This window comes from Patagioenas fasciata, chromosome 11 (assembly GCF_037038585.1).
Source record: "Patagioenas fasciata isolate bPatFas1 chromosome 11, bPatFas1.hap1, whole genome shotgun sequence".
Classification (NCBI taxonomy): Eukaryota; Metazoa; Chordata; class Aves; order Columbiformes; family Columbidae; genus Patagioenas; species Patagioenas fasciata.
The window spans coordinates 8,513,295-8,538,044 of NC_092530.1; the positions used below are offsets into that span (position 1 = coordinate 8,513,295).

The window sequence follows — 24,750 nt, forward strand, 5'->3', positions numbered from 1 at the left end:
CTCTGACCAATTCCACAGGTAATGTGAAAGACGACCTAGTGCCTTATAGACAGAAGGTATATACTTCCCATAACAAGGGAAAGTGTAGAGTCTTGCATCTGGGCAGGAACAACCCCAGGTTCCAGTATAAGTTGGGGAATGACCTGTTAGAGAGCAGTGTAGGGGAAAGGGACCTGGGGGTCCTGGGGACAGCAGGGTGACCATGAGCCAGCACTGGGCCCTTGTGGCCAGGAAGGCCAACGGTACCTGGGGTGGGTTAGAAGGGGGTGGTCAGTAGGTCAGAGAGGTTCTCCTGCCCCTCTGCTCTGCCCTGGGGAGACCACACCTGGAATATTGTGTCCAGTTGTGGCCCCTCAGTTCCAGAAGGACAGGGAACTGCTGGAGAGAGTCCAGCGCAGCCACCAAGATGCCGAAGGGAGTGGAGCATCTCCCGTGTGAGGAAAGGCTGAGGGAGCTGGGTGGCGACCTCATTAATGTTTACAGATATATAACGGGTGAGTGTCAGGAGGAGGGAGCCAGGCTCTTCTCGGTGACAAACAATGACAAGACAAGGGGGAACAGGTACAAACTGGAACAGAAAAGGTTCCACTTAAATTTGAGAAGAAACTTCTTCATAGTGAGGGTGGCAGAGTCTGGCCCAGGCTGCCCAGGGAGGTTGTGGAGTCTCCTTCTCTGCAGACATTCAAACCCGCCTGGACACCTTCCTGTGTAACCTCATCTGTTCCTGCTCCGGTGGGGGGACTGGACTGGATGAGCTTTCGAGGTCCCTCCTGATCCCCGACATTCTGGGATTCTGTGACTCTGCACACACAGATCACACAGCTGCCAGTGCAGGCAAAGACTTTCAGAATCAGTTGTGGAGGAAAAAAGAACAGCTAGCTAGTTGTATACAAACAAAGCAAATGCAGTGCTCGAAAGATCAATATGGGTATTCACAAAATTAAAAAACATTTTTTAAACACAGCAGCATTTAGAATACCAGCTCTGTTGCAGGCAGTAACAATTTGCACGGTGTCTAGGTGAGCTCTGAGTGGAGACAATAAAAAGTCATTCTCTGAAAACCATACTGAATGGCAATAAAATTACAATTTGAAGAACGCAGGCATATTTCAAAGTGCCTTAAAAACACAGAGTTGGAAGCACACCAGGTCTTGCTGGCGTATGTTTGATTCGGAATAACTGCACAGAAAGCTACAACTCAGGTTTTTACTGAAGAATTTGGGCGCTGTGTCAGGTAACAATTTCGCAGGGGAACATGATCCCTACCAGTCACAAGTCCTTGTCCTCAGTGCTGCCAGTTTAAAGTTTTTGTCAAGCTCCTCTTGAAAGCTGATGACACTGGCTACAGTAAAAACACCAACACACACGAACAACTGACTCTTGCACACAACAAAACCAAGACTGGGATATGGATTCATAAAAGGACAGTGGCCCCAAGGGGGCCTGAAGCTTTTGAGATTTTAATGTAGCTTCAGAGAAAAACCTCAAGATTAACATAAGGACTGCTGGACCAGCAGGACCAGGTCCTACCTGGCTCTAGTTGACCTCACTCGAGTGTGGGCTTGGACCAGATGAGCTCCTTTCCAGCCTCCACCATGACACATTTCACAAGTGCCTGGAAGCCAGTGTTCAAACACGTTTATCTTTGTTCCCAGCTCATATCCAGACAAGTTAATTGCACTAAAACTTCATTCCCCTTCCAACGCGTGCTAGTAGTCTATTGTGAATGAGATGGAAGTTTATCCTAGAGGAGAAACAAATGAAGTCCCATGACCCAACAGATGGTTAGAAACAAGATTAAGGAACGACTGAGCCTGGAAGCCAAGTTCATTTTCGTACAGAGAAAGCACAAAATAAAGTGGAAATTACATTGCTGCATTCCATAGGAAGACTATGATTTTTATCCCAAGAGTCAGTTATAAAGTCTAACATCGTGAAACCAGTTATCAACATACACATAATATAAACCAATGCATATATGGAAGACCCGTTTGTTACAACATTCAGCACAATGAACTCTGCTACACAACAAATCATTCAGAAGATTAAATAACACCACTATGTGTAGCATGGAAGCTAAAAAGCAAAAGCTCCCAAGTACTTTTAATAGGCAGATTGATTTGTTTCAGTACTACAGCTGCCCACCAGATGAATCACCCTCGATGCATCTCACTCCTTTTATACCCGAGACAAGCACAAACAAGGGAGCAGATGAATAAATACTTCTTGATCATAGTTTTAGGGTGTTTCTTTGGATCAAAAGAAAACATCTACTCCTGAGGAAGTTGGATGGGGGGAGCTCCTGTGAGGGGAAAAAGGAAGAGACGTGATTGACTCTTTTTTTCCTACGTCCTCCATGTCAGAATTTTTAGATCTCTAGTCTCAAACACTGCAGGATTGTAACATAAATTATTTAGAGACTTGGATCATTCATTCCATTGTAGACTCCTAATAGCTGCTACAAGAAAGCAAAAGACAAACACTCAGATCTCAGAGTCATTCCTGATAAAAAATGAAAGAACTGTAGTGAGCAGTAGAGAAACACACGCAGACATAAGCAAAATATGCTTTGATTTTTCGGAGAAGCTATCTGAACTGTCTTAGGAACATTTATGCGAACAAACAAGCACTATACAGCCACTGTGCTACAAGAGTATGAATACTATTTTACAGAGAAATATTGTCAGATGCTTAACCCAAATAGCTCATAGTTCAACGTATCTGCATAAAGGCTTGACAAGAGTTGAAAAGAAATATTCCAGTATTTCTAGAAAGCACCTAAGTACTGAAAGCAAAAATATCAAAATGTCATCTTCTACTTATAAAAATAATCAATTCACATTTAGAGTCCTGGAACTCACTTTCTGTGGTTTTGTAAGGGCTGAAAGCTGTGTTCATTGGCAAGAATAGCAAAATTACGTTTTCAAAGGGTTTCATTCCAGATCATCGCTTCTGTATACAACGGCCCTTGTGAGACTTCACATGGAGTAACAGGCACCTTTGCCTGGTGTTGGGCAGGTCGTGAGAGACTTGGAGAGATTCAAGAAACAAGGAGTATGGTCCAAAGCAAATAAGAAACACAGACGCAGTATCTAAAAAGAAAAGGTTTATAAGATTGAAAGGTAAGAGATTTAACGGATTTAAACATTTCTAAGGATTATAGAGTAATAGGAAGCAAAAAGCTGCATTCATTATATAGGTAGCTACATAATCTGCAGTGACAATTCAAAAGTGAAAGCCAAGCTTAGGGGAATATTTTTAATGGACTATTAAACCTGCTGTTTACAAGAAACCAGAATAAACCACACCAAGCCAGGGAGGACAATGAGCTTTGAACAACTTCAGCCTGCATTATGTTTTCACTTGGGGCTTGATGTGCTCAGGATCAACTCTCAGTGAGATCACCCAAGGTAGGTTTTAAGCACCAAAAGGCAGACACTGGCTAAAACAGGAGGACCTCTCTACCTCTGTATCAGGTTTTCCACTGATCTGTGGGAAGTGAAAACAAGAGGCTAAACAACCCTCAAACACTCTTAAAACAAGATATAGCATACAAAAGAAAATAACTACATGGGTATACAACACAAAACCAACTTCAAGAACACATACTCTTGTCCCAAAATGGGAAAACAAAATGCAACAGTAACATTTAATTCTACTTTCTTTTTAAGAAAAATTCCGTAAAAGATCGTAAATAAGGATATTCCTTCAAGATTTCCGCAGCCTTCAGAGATCTAAGTGCACACAAGTCAGGAAACTGGAGACTGGTGAGAGTCGGTAACTTCACGACTCGCTCAAGTCCAACGGCCCAAGGTCGCTGCAGGAGGGACACGAGCTCTTGCCACCAGCACTGATCAGCGAGGTGGCTGCATTTGTGCCCACTGATCAGCACATCTTTCAAGGCTGCAATAAAGATGATTTCATTGTCTAACCCACCGAGAAGCCCAGCATAAAGCCATTTTATTTAGATATGTACTGAATACCAATCTTTCACCCACTCTGACATACAGCGACTTGGCCATCCTGGAAAATCACTGATAATTACAACAAATTCCGAAGTACATTCAAAAAATGGTTAAAAATATTATTTGGCATCTTACTCCAATTTTAATCTATGTTGTATTTTCTATTCCCAGAAACCTATTCTATACAAGTTGTATGATTAATATATCATTTCTTGTCCTGTTGGCATCCTCGGTCTTGCTGATTAATTTCTCTTACAGTCTCATTATTTCAGTTCTATAAATATCCCAATTTTATTTTACTCCTTTCTATAGTTACTTCGCAACCTTCTTTTTCTCCTCCACCTGCGGCTCTCGCTTCCAATTTACCATGACACAGTGGGCAAAGATTGAGTTGAAATCCAGTAATTATACCTCCCTGCCCTGAAAAACAGAATCATTTATTTTTCTTATGGATGGAAGCAGCTGTGAGCTGCTCTGAAATCCCACAAGCAATCCCACAAAAAACAATACTTTTTACTTGTCAGATTAATAATAGAAAGCGTTGGTTTCCGTAATTTGAAAAACGTATCAAGCTGGATTACAATACATTGCAACATTTGTGTTTAGGGAAAATGAAGGGTTGAACCATAACCCAGACACCCACACGCTGGGCCTATCTGCTTCCACCTGCAAGAATATTAAACCGCCACCCAATTCATCACTGACAACACAGGTTACATCCACAATTGTTGACATTCAGTATGTGACTCCCCGCAGACGACTCTCCCAGCTCTTTATGTCCTTGAGTTACGTTTACTGCCTTCAGGCTTTACATTTTCTGACCTTTCAGCCTTTGCCATAAGTTCCTGGGATCCTCTGAAGGCTTGGGAAAGCTTTCAAGTGCTTCTCCTATATGTGTAAGCACATCCTGAAATAAAAAAGGAACACAAAAATTACCTGGTTTTGTATCCCTGACATTTCTCGTGTCCTGTATCACAGGCCTACCATTGGCAGCCATATCCAGTCCCTAAAAAGCAACTTGGCAGGCAGCACTCAGCAGCACAGTTTTGCTGGACTTTTAAAGCACGTTGTTTAAAAACTTTGTCAAACAATGCAGTCAGTGATCTGCCCCATAAAGCAAGTTTATTCCCTAAGGAGGGGAAGGAAGAAGCAGCTGCCCATTTTGGGGAAGCTGGGAGAAAAGAAAAAAAAAAGTGAAGCCTCACTTGAGACTGAAGCTCTCACATCTTAGGTACCAAGTCAATGGGAGTCAAAAAAGTCAGGAGACTGGCGTTATTAGGTTAAAAAAAGAATGTGTGGTAGAATGCACAAATTCCCACCCTGCTCACAAACACAAAAAGATCTTGGGGCTTCCAAGAGAACCATTATTCACTGCTCCGAAACAACCTGCTTTCAATCTGACTCCCTTCCAAAAAGGAGAGAGTTCTTCCTTCAGGAAGATCATCCTGAGGAACAGCCACAGAAGACCCAAGGAGTTTCCTAAGTTTCAGGTCATGGTGCCTACTGTCTATTCCAGAAGTATTTCCTAACAATAAAGCTTGAATCTTTGTGACAGGAGACACAGACAGTTCTTCCAAGAAGAAATCTCTGTGTACCTGAGAGGCCTCAGCCTCCACAACGTGCTGCAGCGTCCTATTGCAACACCCCTACGCTAAAGGAGGACTAGTATGGGCATAGTTACCTACTACCACATCATTTTGTTATTTACCATTTTGACTTGGACATCCCACCAGAAAAACTGTGGAAAAATAATCAAGATGTACCACAAAATAATTCTAGGACAGCCTGGAAAATAAATAAATAAATCTCACTAAATTTGATTAGTATGTTAGTCTCAAGCATTTTATTAAAGATATGGAGCCAGATTCTATTTTGACTTGCATTGCATTCAGGTCACTCTCATCTCCTTGCCATAAATCAGGGGAAATCTCACAGATCCTTTAGTTACAGTAAGTATAAAACGTAGCACAACTTTGTTTATAAACAACGTTTGCTTACTCTGGAGTAAATCTGTTCTTCCAGTTTCTCTTGGATTAGAGCACTTTCCATTAGCATCTTCTTCCGTCTGACAAAAGCAATCTTGGCTAGCTCTGCTTGCTTCTTCTGACAGTCAGGGCACACTGAAGATTCATGGAGCTGAGCTTCTGTCACCTGAAAGATGAGACTTCGTTGCAATGAGCAATGCCTGTCCCAGTAAGAGGGCCACTCCATTAAGAACAAGCAATAAGAATACAGATAGTGTCTGGAGACAAAGATTTGCTTTTGTAGGCAGTTTTAAATTATTTCATAATCTTCAGCACAGTATCATCTTCATGAGCCTGTCTGAATGTTTTCACACTAAATATATTTGCTTTTCCCCAGGTATTGTCCCTTCCAGCACTGATAACTTAGTCCTTGTATCTCAGAACCACGGCACTGATCTGTAACATGCTATTTCTTCTTATAAGAAGCAAAGTTTCCCTGATGCTTGAGGTTGCATAGACATTACTGACTTCTTCCACAGATACTATAAGAGTCAAAAAAAGTGAAGTCATGTTATTGCCAAGCAGCACATCAGTGATCAGCCAAAACCAACTGCAAGGATACAGGTAAAAAAGGATACTGGTAAAAAAAAGTTTTAATAAGTATAACTCATTTGACCCTGGGTGGATGCTCAGTAGAAATTACCATTTTGCCAATGTAAATCTATACATATTTTGCTAGTGCTAAATACATTTAGAGCACCACCAGCTGTTAGTTACCCTGGCTTAATGAGCACCTGATGCTCCAGAAGCCAGCCTGTGCATGCTACCCGGTCCTACACAACAGCAAATATTCTAATTCCTGAAGGCTCAATTAAGTTAAATTAACACATTTTACTCCACATTTCAAATACCTGATCACCACAAGTCAGTAATGGCAATTGTTAATCAGATAACTGCTTGTCTGTAATGAGGCTATAGCAACAACGGTGTTCCTGTGCTGACAGTAGCCATAAGGCCTTAAATACCAAATTATAAGAGGTTATGATTATCTCTACAAATTCTAAGAGGTAAATAAACTCTGGAGCAACGAGTTCAAATATCTACATGCAGCTCTGAGTCAGAATACAAACAAAATTCTACAGTTTTCTCTGTAAGATAAACACTGCTACTTATTAATTAGTACATTAATTTATCCACCATGAAATCTTAAGCATATTTACTAGCATTACACAAATCCCGATATCAATAACTTTATCTGATTTAATTTACAGAGATTCCACCCGGCTACACAAACACACTAAGTAGCTACAAAAGCAGTGGAATCAATCCTAGAAAGTCACATCTAAAGTCTCTCTGTCATCTTCCTTAATTTCTTCTCCTCTGCATAAAAGTGTTATTATGTGGAGGTAAAGACAGAAGCAAATAGACACAGGAGTCACAGTTACTCTTCTCAGAAAATGTATTACCACACTTGTAAGACAAATAAAGAGGCAGTAAAAATTCTACAAGATTTCGATGGTGGGTGGGTTAACATTTATACAATAGAAGAATGCAGTTGCAGACTGCTGAAATTTCAAAACAATTTAATCAAACAGGAAGCCTGAAATAATCATCATGTCAGAACCAACTTTAAAAGTATTACTCGCTGCCCACCTGGCAGAGGCTTTCCAGAGGAAAATGTTATCATTCTTACTGTGCTATATGGCAATGAATTAAAATCAGCAAACATGACAGAGATAAAACAAAATAACTAACTAACTACTATTTGAAGTTCATTTTTTAATCAGAAATACCTCCCAGCTGCAGACATTCTGTACCAACTTCAAACAAAGCACAGACATTCACCAAGGCCCAGATTTATGGGTAAAGACATCTGTAGGCAATGGTCACTACTCAAATCCACATAACCCCATATTCAAATCCATCTGCAAGCACAAAGCAAGAATGCAAGTATCACCAGCCAAAAAAATGCCAGTCTAGAGACTTAGAAACAGAGCCGAAGGGAAGAGCTGTGGTGGGAAAGAACACTGGGCTGGTGCAAAAGAAAAGCACTGGGAATTGCATAAAGATGATCCAGAGGCTTCTTAATAAAGGAATGGATGTAAACAAGATTCTACAGGACATGCTTTAGTTCTTAATTTTATCTAATGTGTAAGACAGCTGGGAGCAGGGGGGAAGGTTGTGCCTTTGGAGTACTTTTAATATTGTAGCCACAAAGCCTCCATAATAAAATAAAATGCTGAATACTTCTATAAGTAACAGGTGCAAACATAACCCGAAAATAAGACTTTTTTTTCTTCAGTTGATCCAGGGCTTACTGTGGTCTGCAATAACCGATCATCCCAGCCTCACTCAATCACACAAATCATTATTTTATAATGATTTGATTATTTACCAGCAACAGTTCTGTAGTAGTGTCTAACAAGAACACGAGAAAGGTAAATCTGGAGAGACCAAGCGAAATATCTCTTTCATAGGCCTGAGAGCGGCATCAGTAAGGTCTGCCTGATTGGATCCTTATATTACAGCTGTTTTTTTTTTTTCTAGTGGTTCTCCAAAAAGCATAGGCAAAATCTACATTTTTTCCTTCCTTGCAGTACCTGTTTAACAGTCTCTCTGATATTTTTCAGGCGAATTCTATTCATTAGCTGATCAGGAACGATGCAGTTCAAATCACTTGTCTCCCGTTTCTTTACTGTGAATCCAGGCTGCGGCTTTCTTGACTTGCCACCGTCTGCCTGCTTAAAGTGCAGCTGCTCATGCATCTTGCTTATCTTAATGGTGCAAAAAGACCGAAGAGCATCCAGTTCTCCATCTAATAATTCAGTAGATTCTGTCAGGCATAAATCAAGAAAACAAAAGTGTCAATTACTGTATCAGGGAAAGAGAAGAAATACTATATCTGTGTGATCTCGTAATATATTTAGCAAGAAAACAAACCAAATGTCAAGCCTAGAGGCAATGATTGTAATAAGAACAGTGTAAAATTTTTTTAAAATATTGATGATAACTGTAGGAACTTGCACAATTAATGTCTCTATGAATACTCTCCAAAGAGGGAAGGGGATAAGAACCCTAAGGAATTAGGCTACCTAATGATACAGCACAAATATTTTAGTAAAGCAAGTACTTAAATACTATGACATTAAATAAACTGAGTTTCAATAACTGATACAGATTTAGCTTCTTCTGCCTGAAACTGCAACTTGCTAAAACAAAATGAATTAACATTTAAAGAGAGCTACCCATTTAGTACCTCTAAGGAGCAATTCATAAGACACTGAACAATTAGAGGCAAAGTCTATTTCTAACTCTGGAGAACACCTCAAATATAATTGAAGCTTTGTAGGTTGTAGAATATAATTTCCTAAATACTGTATACGAGCTTGTTTAAACAATATCTTTCATTCTTTTATCCTCTCTTATCCTTCCCAGCGGCAAGAAATAATAAATAAAAACTGAGAGATTATACTTCAGATGAGCAGGTAAGGATGGATTTGTAACGTCATTCAACACTTAGTGGGAGATTTTCCACAAGCTTAAACACAACCAATCAATATGGACCACATAACACGAGTCATTGCGTTACAATTTCAGTATTTCGCTAGCATCAGCTTATTAATGATGCTGTGTAGTACTACATGACCTTAAGGCACCCTGCTGTTTTCAACTACCTAAAGAGGGGAGAGTACCTCTCTACTTTTATTGCACAGATTTCTCTTTTCTGTTAGTACTGAAGCCCAACTAAACACTTTAATGTGTGTAATTAAAGGAGAAATGAGGAGCAGACAAAACATTCAAGTAAGCATTACTGGAGGAGTCAGGAATACCTTTGCACTCCGCTAATGCTACTGCAGTTCCCTCCTCCATGTTCTGCTCCCACAGCCAAAAAAGGTAGGAGATCTAATAATGACTGCACAGGTAGGGTATGGTCACTTTGTTTTAACCCAAAGCATTCAGAAACAAATTATACTGCCCATTTAGCTAGAAAGTAGGATTACATCATCCAAAAAGTCCCTCCATATTGTTTGTTTCACTTGTTTTCAGTGATTAAATTCAGTTCTACACTTTCTAGAAAGGCACAGTATATTTCACTGCATATTCCATGGTGTCTGTCTGGCACTGGCATTCCAGTCCTGTGGGGTACCCTGCCATAACCACCACACAAATCCCCAAAACACTGAACAATATGAATGTAAAACTCTGCCTAAATATGCTGCAGTAAGTTTAGTCTCAAGTACACAAGACAGAGCTGTGGAATTTTGCAAGGGAACAGAGTATCTCTTCAGAAATGCAGCTGATCTGTGTAACAGATCAGTGGATCTACAATTAAGACTAAGCCAAGCAGGAATCAATGAGCTTTGCTTTATGGACAACAAGGAAAACGTGATTTAAGGGCAACTACCACTGTTCAGAATCGGTTATCATAAAGCGACTTATTCCTCCTTAAAAGATGATGTATCAAATTGAATAAAGACATGGCAATACTTTATAGACAGAGGAATAGTGGTTAACAATACTTCAGAATGCAATTTAACAAAAAATTTCTCCTGGGTAGGATCATGAACATTTGAGTGGAAAGCACCATTTCAGTCATCAGGCCATTTTTCCCTACAATTGCAATGTAGAATCCCTGTAAAACAGTGTCAACCATGTGTCACTACTGGGTTTAATCACACTTATAAAATAGTGGCATATTCATTTATGCTGCACATAGAATGAGTAAAAAGATTTCAAAGTCACTATTGTGGGAGGCAAAAAAATTCTAAAACAAAGCACTTACATATCCTAAGTTGAGTATTCAAATGCTTAAGCAAAACACATGGGGTCTGTTGAACATTTAGTGACATTTTAATACCAGTCTAATTAATTCACGGAAGTTTCTCCTGAAATACAGAAGAGCATTTTAATTAAAAATTGGTTTCTAATAGTGCATGAATTGTGTGCTGCCATACGCCCTCCCATTTGCTCATTTGCACCTACAGACATCGGAAGAAACACTAAAGAGAACAGCAGTTTTTAAACCTGACTGCACAACCCATTTTAAAAAGTTACTACTTAAATATTAACTCATGTTTAGCAGTAAATAAGCTCAGAAAGAATAAAATTATCAAGGACTATAATTTTACTGAAACAAGAACATGATAAGTCAGCATGCAGTTAAATTCTGAAAAAATCTAGTATTTTAACTGCATGTTAACTATTTACACTTTCACATTTTCTTCTGTTCTATGAGGCTCACCTGTCCTTCAGCTGGAAGAAGAAAGATGCACACAAGAGATCTATGCACTTGCTTTGGTAGTTGGTTTTACTTCTTGTGTCTTTTATCTATTCCCTCCTTTCCGTCTTTGAACTAGACATGCTCGAATGCTCTGTCTCCATTTGTGGTGACAGACTTAAATGTCACCGCATGTCTGTCTGCAGAGAGTCCCTGCCAGTGCCAATTACTGTTCCAGAAGCACATTTTTGCTGACGCTTGGTTGCCCCGAATCCCGCATTCCCACCCCCCTTCACTGGAGAGGATTGAGGCAGGAACAGGTGACAAGAAGAGCAAAACCAGACACCAGAAGAGACACCAAGTCAGAGCAGTAAGGTCACAGCACGGAATATTTGCAAAGTAAAGCACAACAAACTGCACCAAGAAGCTGCTCGGATGACAGAAGCACTCAGTGTGTACCAATAGAGATTAGCTAATCTCTGTGTCTACATTCTAAACCCTGCTGTGTGGTTTATAACTAAGTGACCTACATAGATTTTGCTTTCTGCATGCAATCGTATCCTCAAGTATGACATTTTAAATCTACACGAGTGCAGGGAGAAGAATAAAGAAAAATCTTTATTGAGTTTCCTTTTCCTTTGATGTCCAACTTTGATTTAAAAGGAAATCAGACAGGCATTTTGTTGTTATCATGCTCTACTAATACTCTGTTTCAAGAAGAAAAAATGTAAACCAGTTAAAGGCAACATAATTGTGAAAGGCAGTAACTGATAACTACTCTTCAGAAAGACTAACTCTGCATCTCAAGATCACATTTTCATAATTATCTAAATAGCATTTGTACAATTGAGTGCAGCAGTTTAGAGTAACATGCTGACAGTCAGATTTGTGCAGATAACACAGAACTGATACAAACAGTCTGAAATATCAAATTTGTTGGGTTTTTTTTTAAACAAAGATGAATTTAAAGCAAGTAAAATCCCTCCAAGATGCCGAAGGATACCCTCAGTTTCCGCCAACATTAGTGAGATGGGACAATAGTAAGAATCTCGCAGAATACACATCTTCTGGAAGAAACTCATTGTTTTCCAGTTCCATAAAGGCATTAATGAACTTGAACTTTCTTTATAAGCAGGGGTTTCCATTTAGATGTTGCTGGTTGAGATCTCCCCATCTAGAGCACATTATCACTACTTTATTTTACTGCAGAATCAGAAGCGAAGTCTGGAATCTCAGGGCCTAACTAGGTCTGCGGGAATCCCACAATGTGCACATTTATCAAGCAATAAACTTTGGTGTTGAAAAGCTCAGAAATAGGAAAGAGATGCAGTATAGACTACTGAATACCTGCTCCCTTCTCCAAACATAACAGGGGGATGTTTTCTCAATTCTTATAAATAGACCATTACTACTACTGTTTGGTAAATCAATAATTAGATGCTTGGACATAAGAAAATTTGTGAACAAAATGAATATAAACTAGATCTACTCAAAAATACTCTGGACAAGCTGGGAAAAAAAATCTGATGCAGAAAAATAAGCACTTTTACTTCCCTCAGCGCACACATATCTAAACACACATATTTGCTAGAGCCTTTCACCTTGACAACACAAACCACAAGTACTTGTTTGCCTGTATCTATACTGGCCTTCTTTACTTTTAGATTTCCCATGGTTGACACCACTATCATAACAACAATAATGGTTAAATCAGTAATATTGACTGAACTGTATTTCAGCCACAAACCTGTCTGCTGCTGCTCAAACATTCCTATGCCTCTAGATAATACACATTAGGAGCTACAGCTCTCTCACTTTTGCCAGCTATAGCGCAGTGGACACACTGCAGAAAAATAAATGAGCAAAGCATTTAATCTAGACACACCACAAATAAAGGTGAGGGCAAACTTTTACATGCAGTACAACTCAGGAGTAGTAAACAGTCCCACTTCAATTTTCAGATACACCCAAGTTGAAGAACTGCAGCTTCCTGTAGTAAATTTTAAAGCTAATAGTCTTTGAAATAACCTATTATAATATATATTATATATTATTAACATACAGAACTGAGGACTTAGAGTCGTTTTGTGTTGCACCTGTCTAGCTTGTTGCTACAACAGTGGGGTAGAAGGTCAGAGAAGAGGAGGACTGAAGGACAACTATGACAGAAATTCCTCACTTCTCTTGGGGTCAACATCTAGGTTTGTCTTCTTTCAGCCCACAAACAAAACTACAAAAAATAAGCATCACATTCCAGGACATTCCCATATGCCAACCAGGATTTCCACACACTACCCTCCCCATCCACTTTTAACCCTATCAGTAGCAAGATAATAAAAATAATTTGGCTTATTACCTGAAGACAAAATCAAAAGCACCATGCATACTCAGTGCATACATCATTCATTCATACTGAGGGGCCTGGTTGTGCAGCCATCTAGTTCTAGGTGAGCTCATCTTCTATTGTATTTAAAAAACAAAAAAAAATCACCAAGTTGATAAAATAAGAGGTTTGGGGGCTACCGAGTACTGAATTATTAAGTCAAAGAACAGCAGGCATTTACAGATGTCAGTATACAAAAGCTGCTGTGCTTATTTTGTTCATATGTTAATATTTTGCAATAAAAAAAATGTAGTACATAGCTAAGTATGATTGACACTGATGAATTCGGGGAGAACTTGTCAATCCCATGACATTGTACTGTGTTTGCATGAAAGGAGTAAAAGCCTGAACCTTATTTTGCGCTCTTCGCATTGGTAGCAGTTGGAAAAGCTGTAACAATGTCCCTGAGAAGTGCTTCACTGCTACCATGAAAAGTGCCAGGACAGCAGACAGAAGACAACACATCACTGCATACACCAGCGCAAGCTCATGGAACGGAACTGACTACTCCAAGTCCATAAACCAAAGGTAGAACATTCCTTTGTGCAGGGAAATTAAGAGGATAAAACCTTTCCAAGTATAACACTCAAGGGAAAGCTCTGCAGTGATGGAAAACTCCTCAATGTTCTACTGGTGTTTATAATTCATTCAATGAACCTGAACTCATCATTTTTTTTCCCAATTTCTCTATGAATCAAATGGTCACAAGATCCTGATGTATTTTAGGCAGACTATCTCAGAGGAGCTCGCCAAGAGAAGCCTCTACTATAGATGAGATGATCTACATTGACTGTCTTCTCACTTGACTACATGGCAGTCTTGGAAAACCAGAAAGATAAATGCTGAAGATGAGTCAGGAACACATAACATTGACTCATCACTGCCGTGAATGAGCTACGCAATTAAGAATAACCTAAAAAATTATCTCAGGTCACGTTTTCCTACAATATATGGACAGTTTGAGGATGCTTGTATGCAAATGCAATGCCATGAAGTACCTAAGCAGGAGGATCTCCCTGGATAATCAAGTCTTACAGGTGACCTGCAAAACTTCAGAGTTTGTTCACTTTCCATGTACATACAGATCGAGGAAGACGCCCCTTCTGCTTCAATTATTTTTTGCTCAACTACAGTTTTCTTGCTCTTTTTTAATTAAAAATAGTATCTCTGACCCACTTTTTAGAAAGACTCAAGTAGGACTTGCATCCCACCATCTGCTCTCAACAGTTGCTTGCATAACCAGCACATGCAAACAGGATCCTTCCTTCCTCCCTCCTCCTCCTCCCTATACATCACTGCCTTGGTTAAAGCTGCTTCATTGTTCTTGCCAAAATCTGTGCCCTGCTGCCTCCCTCAGGAACTAAAACATGGCAAATAAGTAATTCAGTAATTAATACAACTGATTAACAAGGGAAAAAACATTTTAGACAAATTCTGAAGTAATATATACTTCGTGGGTGGGTGGAACAAAAACCAAAAAACCTCCACCACACTCCTAGTACCTGTCCAGCTGGAGAGAAAAAGACAAAAACTTAACAGTCCAGTAAAATTTTGAGGATTACAGCTAAATTTAAGATGTGGATATGTTTTTAATGTATTTATACAGATCTTGTGATAATGCATCACTAGGATAATGTCACTATGTCAAGAAAACCAAAGCCATGTGTGTTATGGGAAACAAACTGCTTTCCAAGAAAGCATAAAAGAGGAACTTCATACTTAATTACCTGGCTAATTAACACAGGTTAATTATCTGTCTTAAGCTGTATATAAAATTTAAGCCTAGTTAAATGTTTACATCACCTTTCAAAAGAAGCAAGAATTATAATGTCTACTGAAGTTAACAAACTCACCAGCATGAGTTTTGATGAGAGATTTGTCTTGCTTAATGTCAGCTGCTGGATTTTTCGGATCAATCCATTCTCCCGTGACATCCCTTTCTATGGCTGCAGAAACCGCTACTTCCAACTGCTCATCTACATGGAAAAAAGGCAGCTCAGAACACACACAGTAAAGAAAGCAGGAGTGCAGAAAAACAAAGCTGGAGGCAAAGAATCCTCCACTTGAACGTGAGAGTTCTCTCTGTAGATGGAAGAGAAACCCCAAGCCATAGGACTATACAGATATCAGTGATTTCCAGGTAAAATTCTGAGCAAGCTTCTGTCCTACAAAGTATCTTGTGGTGCTCGTTTCTAATTACCCCACTGAAAGACAATACAGGATACCTTCAGAAAAACAGAGACTACTGCTTAGAGCTTGTTCACACACCCAATTTAATCTGTAACGCTAATTTAAACACAGTCTACCTGCTCCCTCATTCAACCCCATCACTTATTTTCAGCCACACACAGGCTCTTCAAGTAGCATTGGGAGCTCAGGTGAGCTGTCTCACGGTATTCCAAGTGAAAAATAATGGTGAGGCAGGGGAAATTAAAAAACCTGTATCAGCTCCCATTCTCCAGCCTGCTGCAGCACAACTCCAGCTCTGCAGAAACTGAGGAAACAGCAAAGAAGCTAAAGGGAATAGCTGGGAAAAGGCAAAAGACTTTAAAGGGCAGAAAGGTCACTGCCATCAAGAGCAAGATGTGTGTGTCGTGGTCTCAGTTCAAAATACTGAGAACACTCAGGATGCAGCTAACTTCTCTTTTTTCAGGGTACTAATAGCAAATTCAGTGTGCTTATATAATACAAAGAAAATACAAGTCCCTACAGGGACACCAGCATGACAGGTTTTCTATAGTTTTTATTAGTTATATATGCTGCTCTCAGTAAGACATGCGCCACAGCATATCTGTTTCCCAAAATATTTTTCTATTAATTACTCCCTAGTTTCTCAGTTAACTGGTAGTATTCAGAAGACTCCATAAATTTATGAAACATTAACCTTGTAAAGATAAGTAGTAACACTTATTAAAAACACATCTGCACACACACCAAGGACTCCTCCTAGCATGTACTCCTTGATGTCAGAAATAAGGATTTCAGTGGTTAGACAAGGAATATTTTTAAAACCCCTTGTTTTATCTCCAGAAAAAAATGTTTAATAAAACCTATCGTTTTATACAAAGTAAAAAAATTAAGCCAAACTGTTAAATCTATTAGATAATGCTCAATTATACCAATGTAACATGAACTAACACTAAGGCAATGATCATCTCTTTATTCACATTTGAAACACTGAAACCTAATTCTATATTCTGAGCTACGATAAACAGGGTTTATGTTTATGTATATACATCCAACAGCAAATTTTGTCCTGTGTTGTTAGGATATCATGCCTAAACAGTATTTTAAAAGGATTCCTAATGATAACAGTGCTGGTTAATACTGCGGAATGAAGAAAACAAACACAACAGTAACACATTGGATGGATGACAGAAAGAACAACATCTCTACCAGCAATTTTGAAGTATCACAGTATGTTTGGGATCTGAAGGGACCTCAAAAGATCATCTAGTCCAATCCTCCTGCTGGAGCAGGAACGCCTAGGTGAGGTTGCACAGGAATGTGTCCAGGAGGGTTTGAATGTCTCCAGGGAAGGAGACTCCACAACCTCCCTGGGCAGCCTGTTCCAGTGCTCTGTCACCCTCACTGAGAAGTTCTTTCTCAAATTTAAGTGGAACCTCTTGTGTTCCAGCTTGATCCCATTACCCCTTGTCCTATCATTGTTTGCCACTGAGAAGAGCCTGACTCCATCCTCATGGCACTCACCCTTTATATATTTATAAACATTAATAAGGTCACCCCTCAGTCTCCTCTTCTCCAAACTAAAGAGACCCAGCTCCCTCAGCCTTCCTTCATAAGGGAGGTGTTCCACTCCCTTAATCATCTTTGTTGCCCTACGCTGGACCCTCTCCAGCAGTTCCCTGTCCTTCTTGAACTGAGGGGCCCAGAACTGGACACAATATTCCAGATGGGGTCTCGCCAGAGCGGAGTAGAGGGGAAGGAGGACCTCTCTCGATCTACTGACCACCCCCCTTGTAATACACCCGAGGATGCCATTGGCCTTCCTGGCCACAAGGGCACAGTGCTGGCTCACAGTCATCCTGTTGTCCACCAGGACCCCCAGGTCCCTTTCCCCTACACTGCTCTCTAATATGTAATTTCCCAACCTATACTGCAACCTGGGGTTGTTCCTGCCCAGATGCAGGACTCCACACTTTCCCTTGTCAAATTTCATCAGCTTATTCCCCGCCCAACTCTCCAGCCTGTCCAGGTCTCTAGATGGCAGCACAGCCTTCTGGCGTGTCAGCCACTCCTCCCAGCTTAGTGTCATCAGCAAACTTGCTGATAGTACACTCAATTCCCTCATCCAGATCGTTAATGAATATATTGAATAATATTGGTAAAGCCATGCTGACTGCCCCTAATGACCCTCTTATCCCTGATGTGCCTTGAGATGACACCAAGGATAAGCTGTTCCATTACTTTCCCAGGGACAGAGGTGAGGCTGACCGGTCTATAATTACCCGGGTCCTCCTTCTTGCCTTTTTTCAAGACTGGAGTGACATTTGCTTTCCTCCAATCCTCGTGCACCTCCCCCATTTCCCAAGACTTGGCAAAAATGATGGAGAGCGGTCCAGCAATGACTTCAGCCAGTTCCCTCAGCACCCGCGGATGCATCCCATCTGGACCCATGGATTTATGGATGTCCAGACTATTTAATTGCTCCCTAACCCAGTCCTCATCGACTAAAGCAAACTCCTCCATTGACCTGGCTTCATCCGGGGTCTCAGGGGTACAGGGCTCCCCAAGACAGTCTCCAGCAGAGTAGACAGAGACAAAGAAGGCATTCAGCAATTCTGCCTTCTCTGTGTCTTCCACCACCAGGGCACCCACCTCATTCATCAGTGGGCATACATTGCCCCTGGTATTAGTTTTATCTGCTATGTATTTGAAAAAGTTCTTTTTGCTGTCCTTGACCCCTCTCGCCAGCTGTAATTCTAAGGAGGCCTTGGCTATCCTAGCTGCCTTCCTACATCCTCTAACAGCAGCCTTATATTCCTCCCAAATGTCCAGCCTCTGCTTCCATGACCTGTGAACTCTCCTCTTCTGCTTAAGCATACCCAACAGATCCCTATTCAACCACACAGGCCTCTTGGCTCCCTTCCTCGACTTCCTACGTGTGGGGATGCTTTGATCCTGAGCTTGGAAGAAGCAATCTCTGAATGCAATCCAGCTCTCTTGGGCCCCTTTTCCTCCAAGCAGTCCTGCCCATGGGATTTCCCCAGCAATTGCTTGAAAAGGCCAAAGTTAGCCCTGCTAAAGTCCAGGGTTGTAATTCTACTTGCTATTCTGTTCCTGCCACACGAGATGCTGAACTCCACCATCTCGTGGTCACTGCAACCCAGGCAGCCCTCAACCTTTACCGCTTTGACCAGACCGTCTTTGTTAGTGAGGATGAGATCCAGCAGTGCACCTCTCCTAGTCGGCTCCTCCACCATCTGCATGAGGAAGTTATCATCAATGCACTGGAGGAACCTCCTGGACTGTGGCTGGCTGGCTGAATGGTCCTTCCAGCAAACATCAGGGAAGTTAAAATCACCCACAACAACCAGGGCCTGTGACTGTGAGGCCACTCTCAGCTGCGCATAGAAGGCCTCATCAACTCCCTCAGCCTGATCTGGTGGCCTATAATGGACACCTACAACCATACCACCCCTGCCAGCCTGTCTCTTGATCCTGACCCATACACTCTCAACTCGTTCCTCATCTGCTCCTGGGCAGAATTGAGTACATTGCAGTTGCTCTCTCACATAGAGAGCAACTCCACCACCACCCCTGGCTGGCCTGTCTTTCCTGAACAGGACATAGCCATCCATGACCACATTCCAGTCATGTGAACTGTCCCACCACGTTTCTGTAATTGCCACCAGATCATAATCTCCCGACCGAACATAGGATTCTAACTCCTCCTGCTTATTCCCCATGCTGCGCGCATTGGTGTACAGGCATTTCAGGGAGTGAGCAGAGCACACCGATTTCTCCCTAGGGGCATAGGAGGCCACCCGGTCCTCATCCATTTTAGAATGCTGCCCCACTGGGACAAGCCCAGCTACAACCCCATCCCCCTTCGAGCCTAGTTTAAAGCTCGTCAAATAGGCCCAGCTAATTCCTGCCCCAGCATCCTTTTGCCCCTGCGAGACAAGCCTTTCCCGCGTAACACTGTCCGGACTGGAGTCTTATAAAACCAGCCATTATCAAAAAAACCAAAGCCCTGCCTGTAGCACCAGTCTTGGAGCCAACCATTTAGAGACTGAATTTTCCCATTCCACCCCACATCGTCACTTGAAGAGGGAAGGAATGAAGAGAAGATCACTTGAGCCCCTGAGTCTTTCACCATCCTTCCCAAGACCTTGAAATCATTCTTCATTCCCCTCAGACTACGGGAAGCAGCTTCCTCCCCATCTGTCTGCAAGACCAGCAGCGGGTAGTAGTCTGTCGGGTGCACCAGTCTGGGGAGCTCTCTAGCAATATCCTTGATCCGGGCTCCAGGTAGAGTACAGACTTCCCTAAGATGAGGGTCAACCCTGCATATTGGGCCTTCTGTTCCTTTCAGAAGGGAATTTCCTATTACAATCACCCTTCTTTCTTTCTTGTCAGAGGCAGTCTTAAGTTGTGTAGTCACCCGCCTCTTCCGATGTGATCTTGTAGGCAGGCTTGGCACCACCTCCTCACCTACCTCTTCTTCAAGATCCAGGGCCTCAAACCTATTACGGAGGGGCACCTGGGGAGGCAAAGCAGGCAGGGAGGGGGGCTGCCCATGATGCCGAACCTGAATACGCTTCCAACCCTCGTCTTCTTTTAGGTCTCCTACCTCTGCCCGACAGCAACAAGGGTGGGGTTGTCTCAGGACCTCCGCCTCTGTCCGAGAGGGCAGGAGGTCCATCTCCTTTTCGGGGGTACCTCCCTGGGGCCTTTCTGACTGGCACGTCAGGGTGTTACTCCACCAGTCGATCTCCCTTTCGCACTCCCTGATGGACCTCAGCATCTCAACCTCCTCCTTAAGTTTCACAACCATGTCGAGCAGATCTCACACCTGCTCACACCTCACACAAGTGGAGTGCTGGCCTCCCCCCTCCAGTAGCAGCAGGCTCTGGCACTCCTCGCAGCCAGAGACCTGAACAGCCACCATTTGGGACAGAACCTCAGTCTGCGTTGCCACAGCCTTTTTGAGACAAGCTCTCCTTCTGAGGGGGGCAAGGTCATCAGCAGTCTGGGACGCTGGCAATAAGCTGGAGGGAATGACAAGCAACAAGTGCTCTCTGCACCCTGCTGCACAAGCTGGTTGCTCCTCTCTGCACCTGGTGGTCAGTGACTAGTCACTGCCCTCCCAAAGGCCTTTTCAAGGCAAGGGGAGGAGGTGTGGTCAGCGTCACCGTGGGAACGCCCCCGGCCACGTCAGCCGCTCTCTGGCAATGGCCGCCGGGGTTTCTGGGGAATCAGGACCACCGGGAATCACGCTGTCCCTGTACATTTCCCTCTGAGCTTCCTAATCTCGGCTAAACCTCGTAGTCGGCTGAACCTCGCCGGCTCTGGCTCTCGCTGCGCTGGCTCCGATCAGCTGACAAGGTTAATTATATGTTGGTACATGCCAGTTGATCAAGTTGGCCTGAATAGAACCAGATTACAAGAGTAACAGCCAGCAGACATTAAAATGAATCTTAAGTCTCCGTTACTTTAAAAAATATATTTAAAGTGTTGTAGCTTAATTTTAAAGCTAAAGTGATTATATACACTGACAAGTTCCTGAGCTCAAGAGAGATTTAAAAAAAATTCACCTCCTCAAGAACTCAAAATACTTATCAGACCAACCTTGGAGAAAAGGAGAATGTAGAAGAATGACAGAGAAGCCCACATAGACAAAAGAAACCCAACAATGCATTACAGCAGTTAGCTAATGACCTGCTGCCTGCTTATCATTCATCTCATGCAGCTTTATGGTACTATCTAAGCCTCTAAGGTATTTGAAGTCCTGGAACTTTCCCTGTGTCCTTGGAAAAATTATTTTATGGCCAACTACTTTTCATACATGGTAACTCAGTCAACATTATCTTGTAGAATTTTTTCTTAATGTGCCAACAGAATTTCAGCATCACAAGATTACCAAGGAAGGGTTTCCATGGCCAAATCACACCCTTCTGCACGTAGCTGTCAGCAAATCCTGAGAGCACAAAACATAGATCTAGTCAGCATACTGAGGTTCCATTGCTTTGCACAACAAGAACGTGGTATGCAATTTTTACATTTTTGTTTTTGAGGATTCAAGTCTTCACTGCAGTGATTTAAAGCTGTGAAAAGCAGGTCTCAAACATAGGAAACTCTGCATACCTGCATGATTTTGGCCTGCCAACCGTGACATGCTTTCCAACATCATCTGACACAGCAAGACCCCTCTAAATCCTCTGTGGAACAACACGATTCAGATGGTTCGTTCTCTCGCTGCCAGCAGGATTCTTCCTCCCCACTGAAGGGCTCATATCTTCAGCATAGCCCACACCAGAGCTCCTGTAACTCTGGCTCCATTCTGTCCACCACTTTTCATGGTAACCAGTACTATATCTGCAGCACTGTAAACAAAACCAGGTTCAGTTATCCAAGAAGAATGAGTGGATTACTTACAGCAATGGAGGACGCATGGAGGACTATTACAGCTCAGCTCACACCCAATTTAGCTACAAAAGGTGGCTGAAATAATTACTTAATCAGTGGACCGGATCAAGGCAACACCCTTCAAAGCACTTCTGCTGATCACCAAGATCTACAGGGTAAGCACACAGGAACAGTCATCACCGAATATCAGCAATGATTTCTGCGCAGCATTCCTTTCAAATTTGTAGTGAATTACAGTAACGCATGGATAAACACACTCACAAAACCAAAAAATTTAAAAATGGGGGGATTTTTTTGCTTTCAGATTATGAAGCCTCTCACCACTCAGAAATACAAAACCTTGTTCTTAAGATTTTTGTCTAGAAAAATTAAAAGGAAAAAAAATGACAAGCATCAACGAGCTAATGCTCTCAAATGAGGAGTCATGCTCCCAATGTGAAAAACAGAAATAAAGTTCTCCAGATTCAAGCTAAAGTAACAAAACAGACCTCAGTCAGCTACTTATCATGTAACAGATTTAAAGCTTTGTTATTACTTATTTCATCCTTTTTTTTTTTAGAATTATGCAATACCCTTTAAGGACATAAATAACTTTGTTCTGAATAATTTTGTTCCAATTTCTTCCAAAGTATTGTAATGTGAGTAAATGTATGGGCAACATCCCTCCAGAAAGATGTTTGCAGTGGTCAGTCAAGGCTCCTCCATCTGCACACTGTATGAAGACACTGTGCCCCTAAAACAAGTTCAGGACTTACTTCCCAAGGTGAGACTTCCACAATTAATCTGTAGTGCCAAATTTCTAGGTCTGAGGGTTTTCGTTTTACCATGGTCTCAAAAATTAAAGAATTGTTCTGATCTAAACTTTAAATAAACACTAAGTAATACTTTTGTTCATTACATCACCACTGATTCAGGATAGAGATTAGTTATTAAGACCAGTTTCACTGGAGAAAAACAATAGGAAATGCAAACAGAAAATCAATCAGTTCCCCAGCCCACAGCTGAGCTAAGAATTTGCAGATGCAAAAGCTGCACATGGACAATTAAGGAGTGAGAAGATTAATTTCAGCAAGTAAAGTGACCAGCTGAACAAGAAACACTTCATATATCAGATAGGACTGATATTAGCTAATTTTCACAGTAAAAAATAGGTATTTTTTACAACATCAGCAGATCAACTTAGAAGCCATAAGTATACTTACAAGTAGCAAAGAAAATATGTTTGCAAACAACTTTTAAGTTGCATCTGCTATTACACAGCTTCTATTCCTCAAAAGGCTGAGGTATGATAACATCTACCTTAGGAGACTGGCAGAAAGCAAGCTTAGTGCTTCATTAAGGTTTCTGAAAAAGAGAAGCTACAGAACTGTTTGAATTCCTTTTCTAAGAGTCACTTTTTCTTACAGACTTGCTGACAAAACCTTCACTCACTGCTCAGAAGATGTTGCTGTGATTGAATGTCACTGAAAACGGGAAGCACCTTAGAAGAAAACCTGAGGGAAAGAAATTCTATCCTCTCAGGAAGCAAAAACACAATTGCAACACACCACTCACGAAAAAAACCTACATTTCCACCAAGTAACGGCCCATTAAGAAACTCTTCTCCACGCACTTTCTAGTTAAAAAGGCCACAGAGTGAGGTGTTCTTTTGCTTTTTGTTGGTTTTGTTTTTTTGTCTCTTTCATTTCACCATCCTGCAACTCCACGATGAAAACGTGACTTTTAGAAACTATTTAACATACATTTTAACTGACGAATTCCCTTTTAGGGAAGCCTCACATGAACCAGATGCTCAGGCTGTTTTACTGCACTGCTTCCCCTGATACCAGCCCCCCCAGCGCAGTAACCTGCTCCGCTGTGACCGAGAGTTCTGTGAAGGGAAATTTTACTCAGTTGTGAGGGAAAATTTTGCTCGCAAGGCTGGTAACACCCCGCAGAAGGGCCCCAGGCCCATGCCCGGCCTCCTCAGGCTCCCTGCTCCCCTGAGCCCCGCCGGCACCTTCCCCTCCAGGCGCCCTTTTCTTCCAGCAACACACGGGCTCCCACAAGGCGTCCGCCTCTCCTCACACCCGGCTCCTTACCCCGGCACACCGAGAGCCTGCCGCACAGAGCTGTGCCCCGGGGCCTTGCGCTGCGGAGAGGCCGCTGATAGGACCAGGACCGCGCACACCACACTCCCAAGGCAGCCTCAGGCTCCCCGGGACTCACCGCGGCTGCAGCCGAGAGGAGCGGGGCGGGGAGAACACGGCGCCATCACGCAGCGCCTGAGGCGGGAAGGCGGGAAAGCTCCGCCCTGTCCGCGCTGAGGGGGCGGTGGCCCCAGCGGCCTCGGGTCTTGCAGTAACCTGGGCAGCCGGGGTAGGGCTAACCTTTCATTAAAATAGGTTTTCCTTTTATATAGTTGTGCGGTTTTTATGGCCGGGCCTGTGGCTTGGAACACCAGAGCCTTGGTGGGCAGGCTGGTGCCTCCCTGTTCCTGCTGGTTGGATGTGGCATCATCACAGAAATGAGGTGCAAGAAGTTTGTGTTTCAGGGGATGAAATCTACCTGTAGCTTGAGGTCCAGTTTTAATAGGTGCGTTGTGATAAAAGCAGTTCTTCTGTGCAC

The 24,750-nt window shown here is 42.1% G+C and overlaps 1 protein-coding gene across 10 annotated transcripts; it reads right to left on the minus strand.

Annotated features, from left to right (window-relative positions):
- Nucleotides 1–267: 267 nt before the first annotated feature.
- C11H8orf48 (chromosome 11 C8orf48 homolog) lies at nt 268–24,429 on the minus strand. Of its 10 annotated transcripts, XR_011740831.1 has the most exons (8): nt 24,225–24,399; nt 21,862–22,100; nt 15,384–15,506; nt 8,530–8,762; nt 5,964–6,116; nt 4,788–4,872; nt 2,862–3,092; nt 268–2,302 (listed from the first exon to the last, which is right to left on the minus strand). XR_011740831.1 is itself a non-coding variant. In XM_071813398.1 (7 exons), exons 2-7 carry the CDS (start codon nt 21,905–21,907, stop codon nt 2,944–2,946), a joined length of 789 nt encoding a protein of 262 aa, XP_071669499.1. In that variant the 5' UTR covers nt 21,908–22,100; nt 24,225–24,399; the 3' UTR covers nt 2,555–2,943. The 10 variants fall into 10 exon arrangements, 9 of the variants coding, with proteins under 9 accessions (XP_071669499.1, XP_065702981.2, XP_071669498.1 ...); XM_071813398.1 differs by lacking the exon at nt 268–2,302 and having other exon boundaries at nt 2,555–3,092; XM_065846909.2 differs by lacking the exons at nt 268–2,302; nt 2,862–3,092 and adding an exon at nt 3,245–3,903 and having other exon boundaries at nt 24,352–24,429.
- Nucleotides 24,430–24,750: the final 321 nt, after the last annotated feature.

Bases quoted from the DNA above. Each gene is read 5' to 3' on its own strand.
- C11H8orf48 (XM_065846909.2), bottom strand. From the start codon at position 21,907: ATGATGTTGGAAAGCATGTCACGGTTGGCAGGCCAAAATCATGCAG. The intron at 15,507-21,861 runs GTATGCAGAGTT...TTTTCCATGTAG, and splicing joins GGCAGGCCAAAATCATGCAG to ATGAGCAGTTGGAAGTAGCG. The intron at 3,904-4,787 runs GTCAGAAAATGT...TCTTTATTGCAG, and splicing joins CTTATGGCAAAGGCTGAAAG to CCTTGAAAGATGTGCTGATC.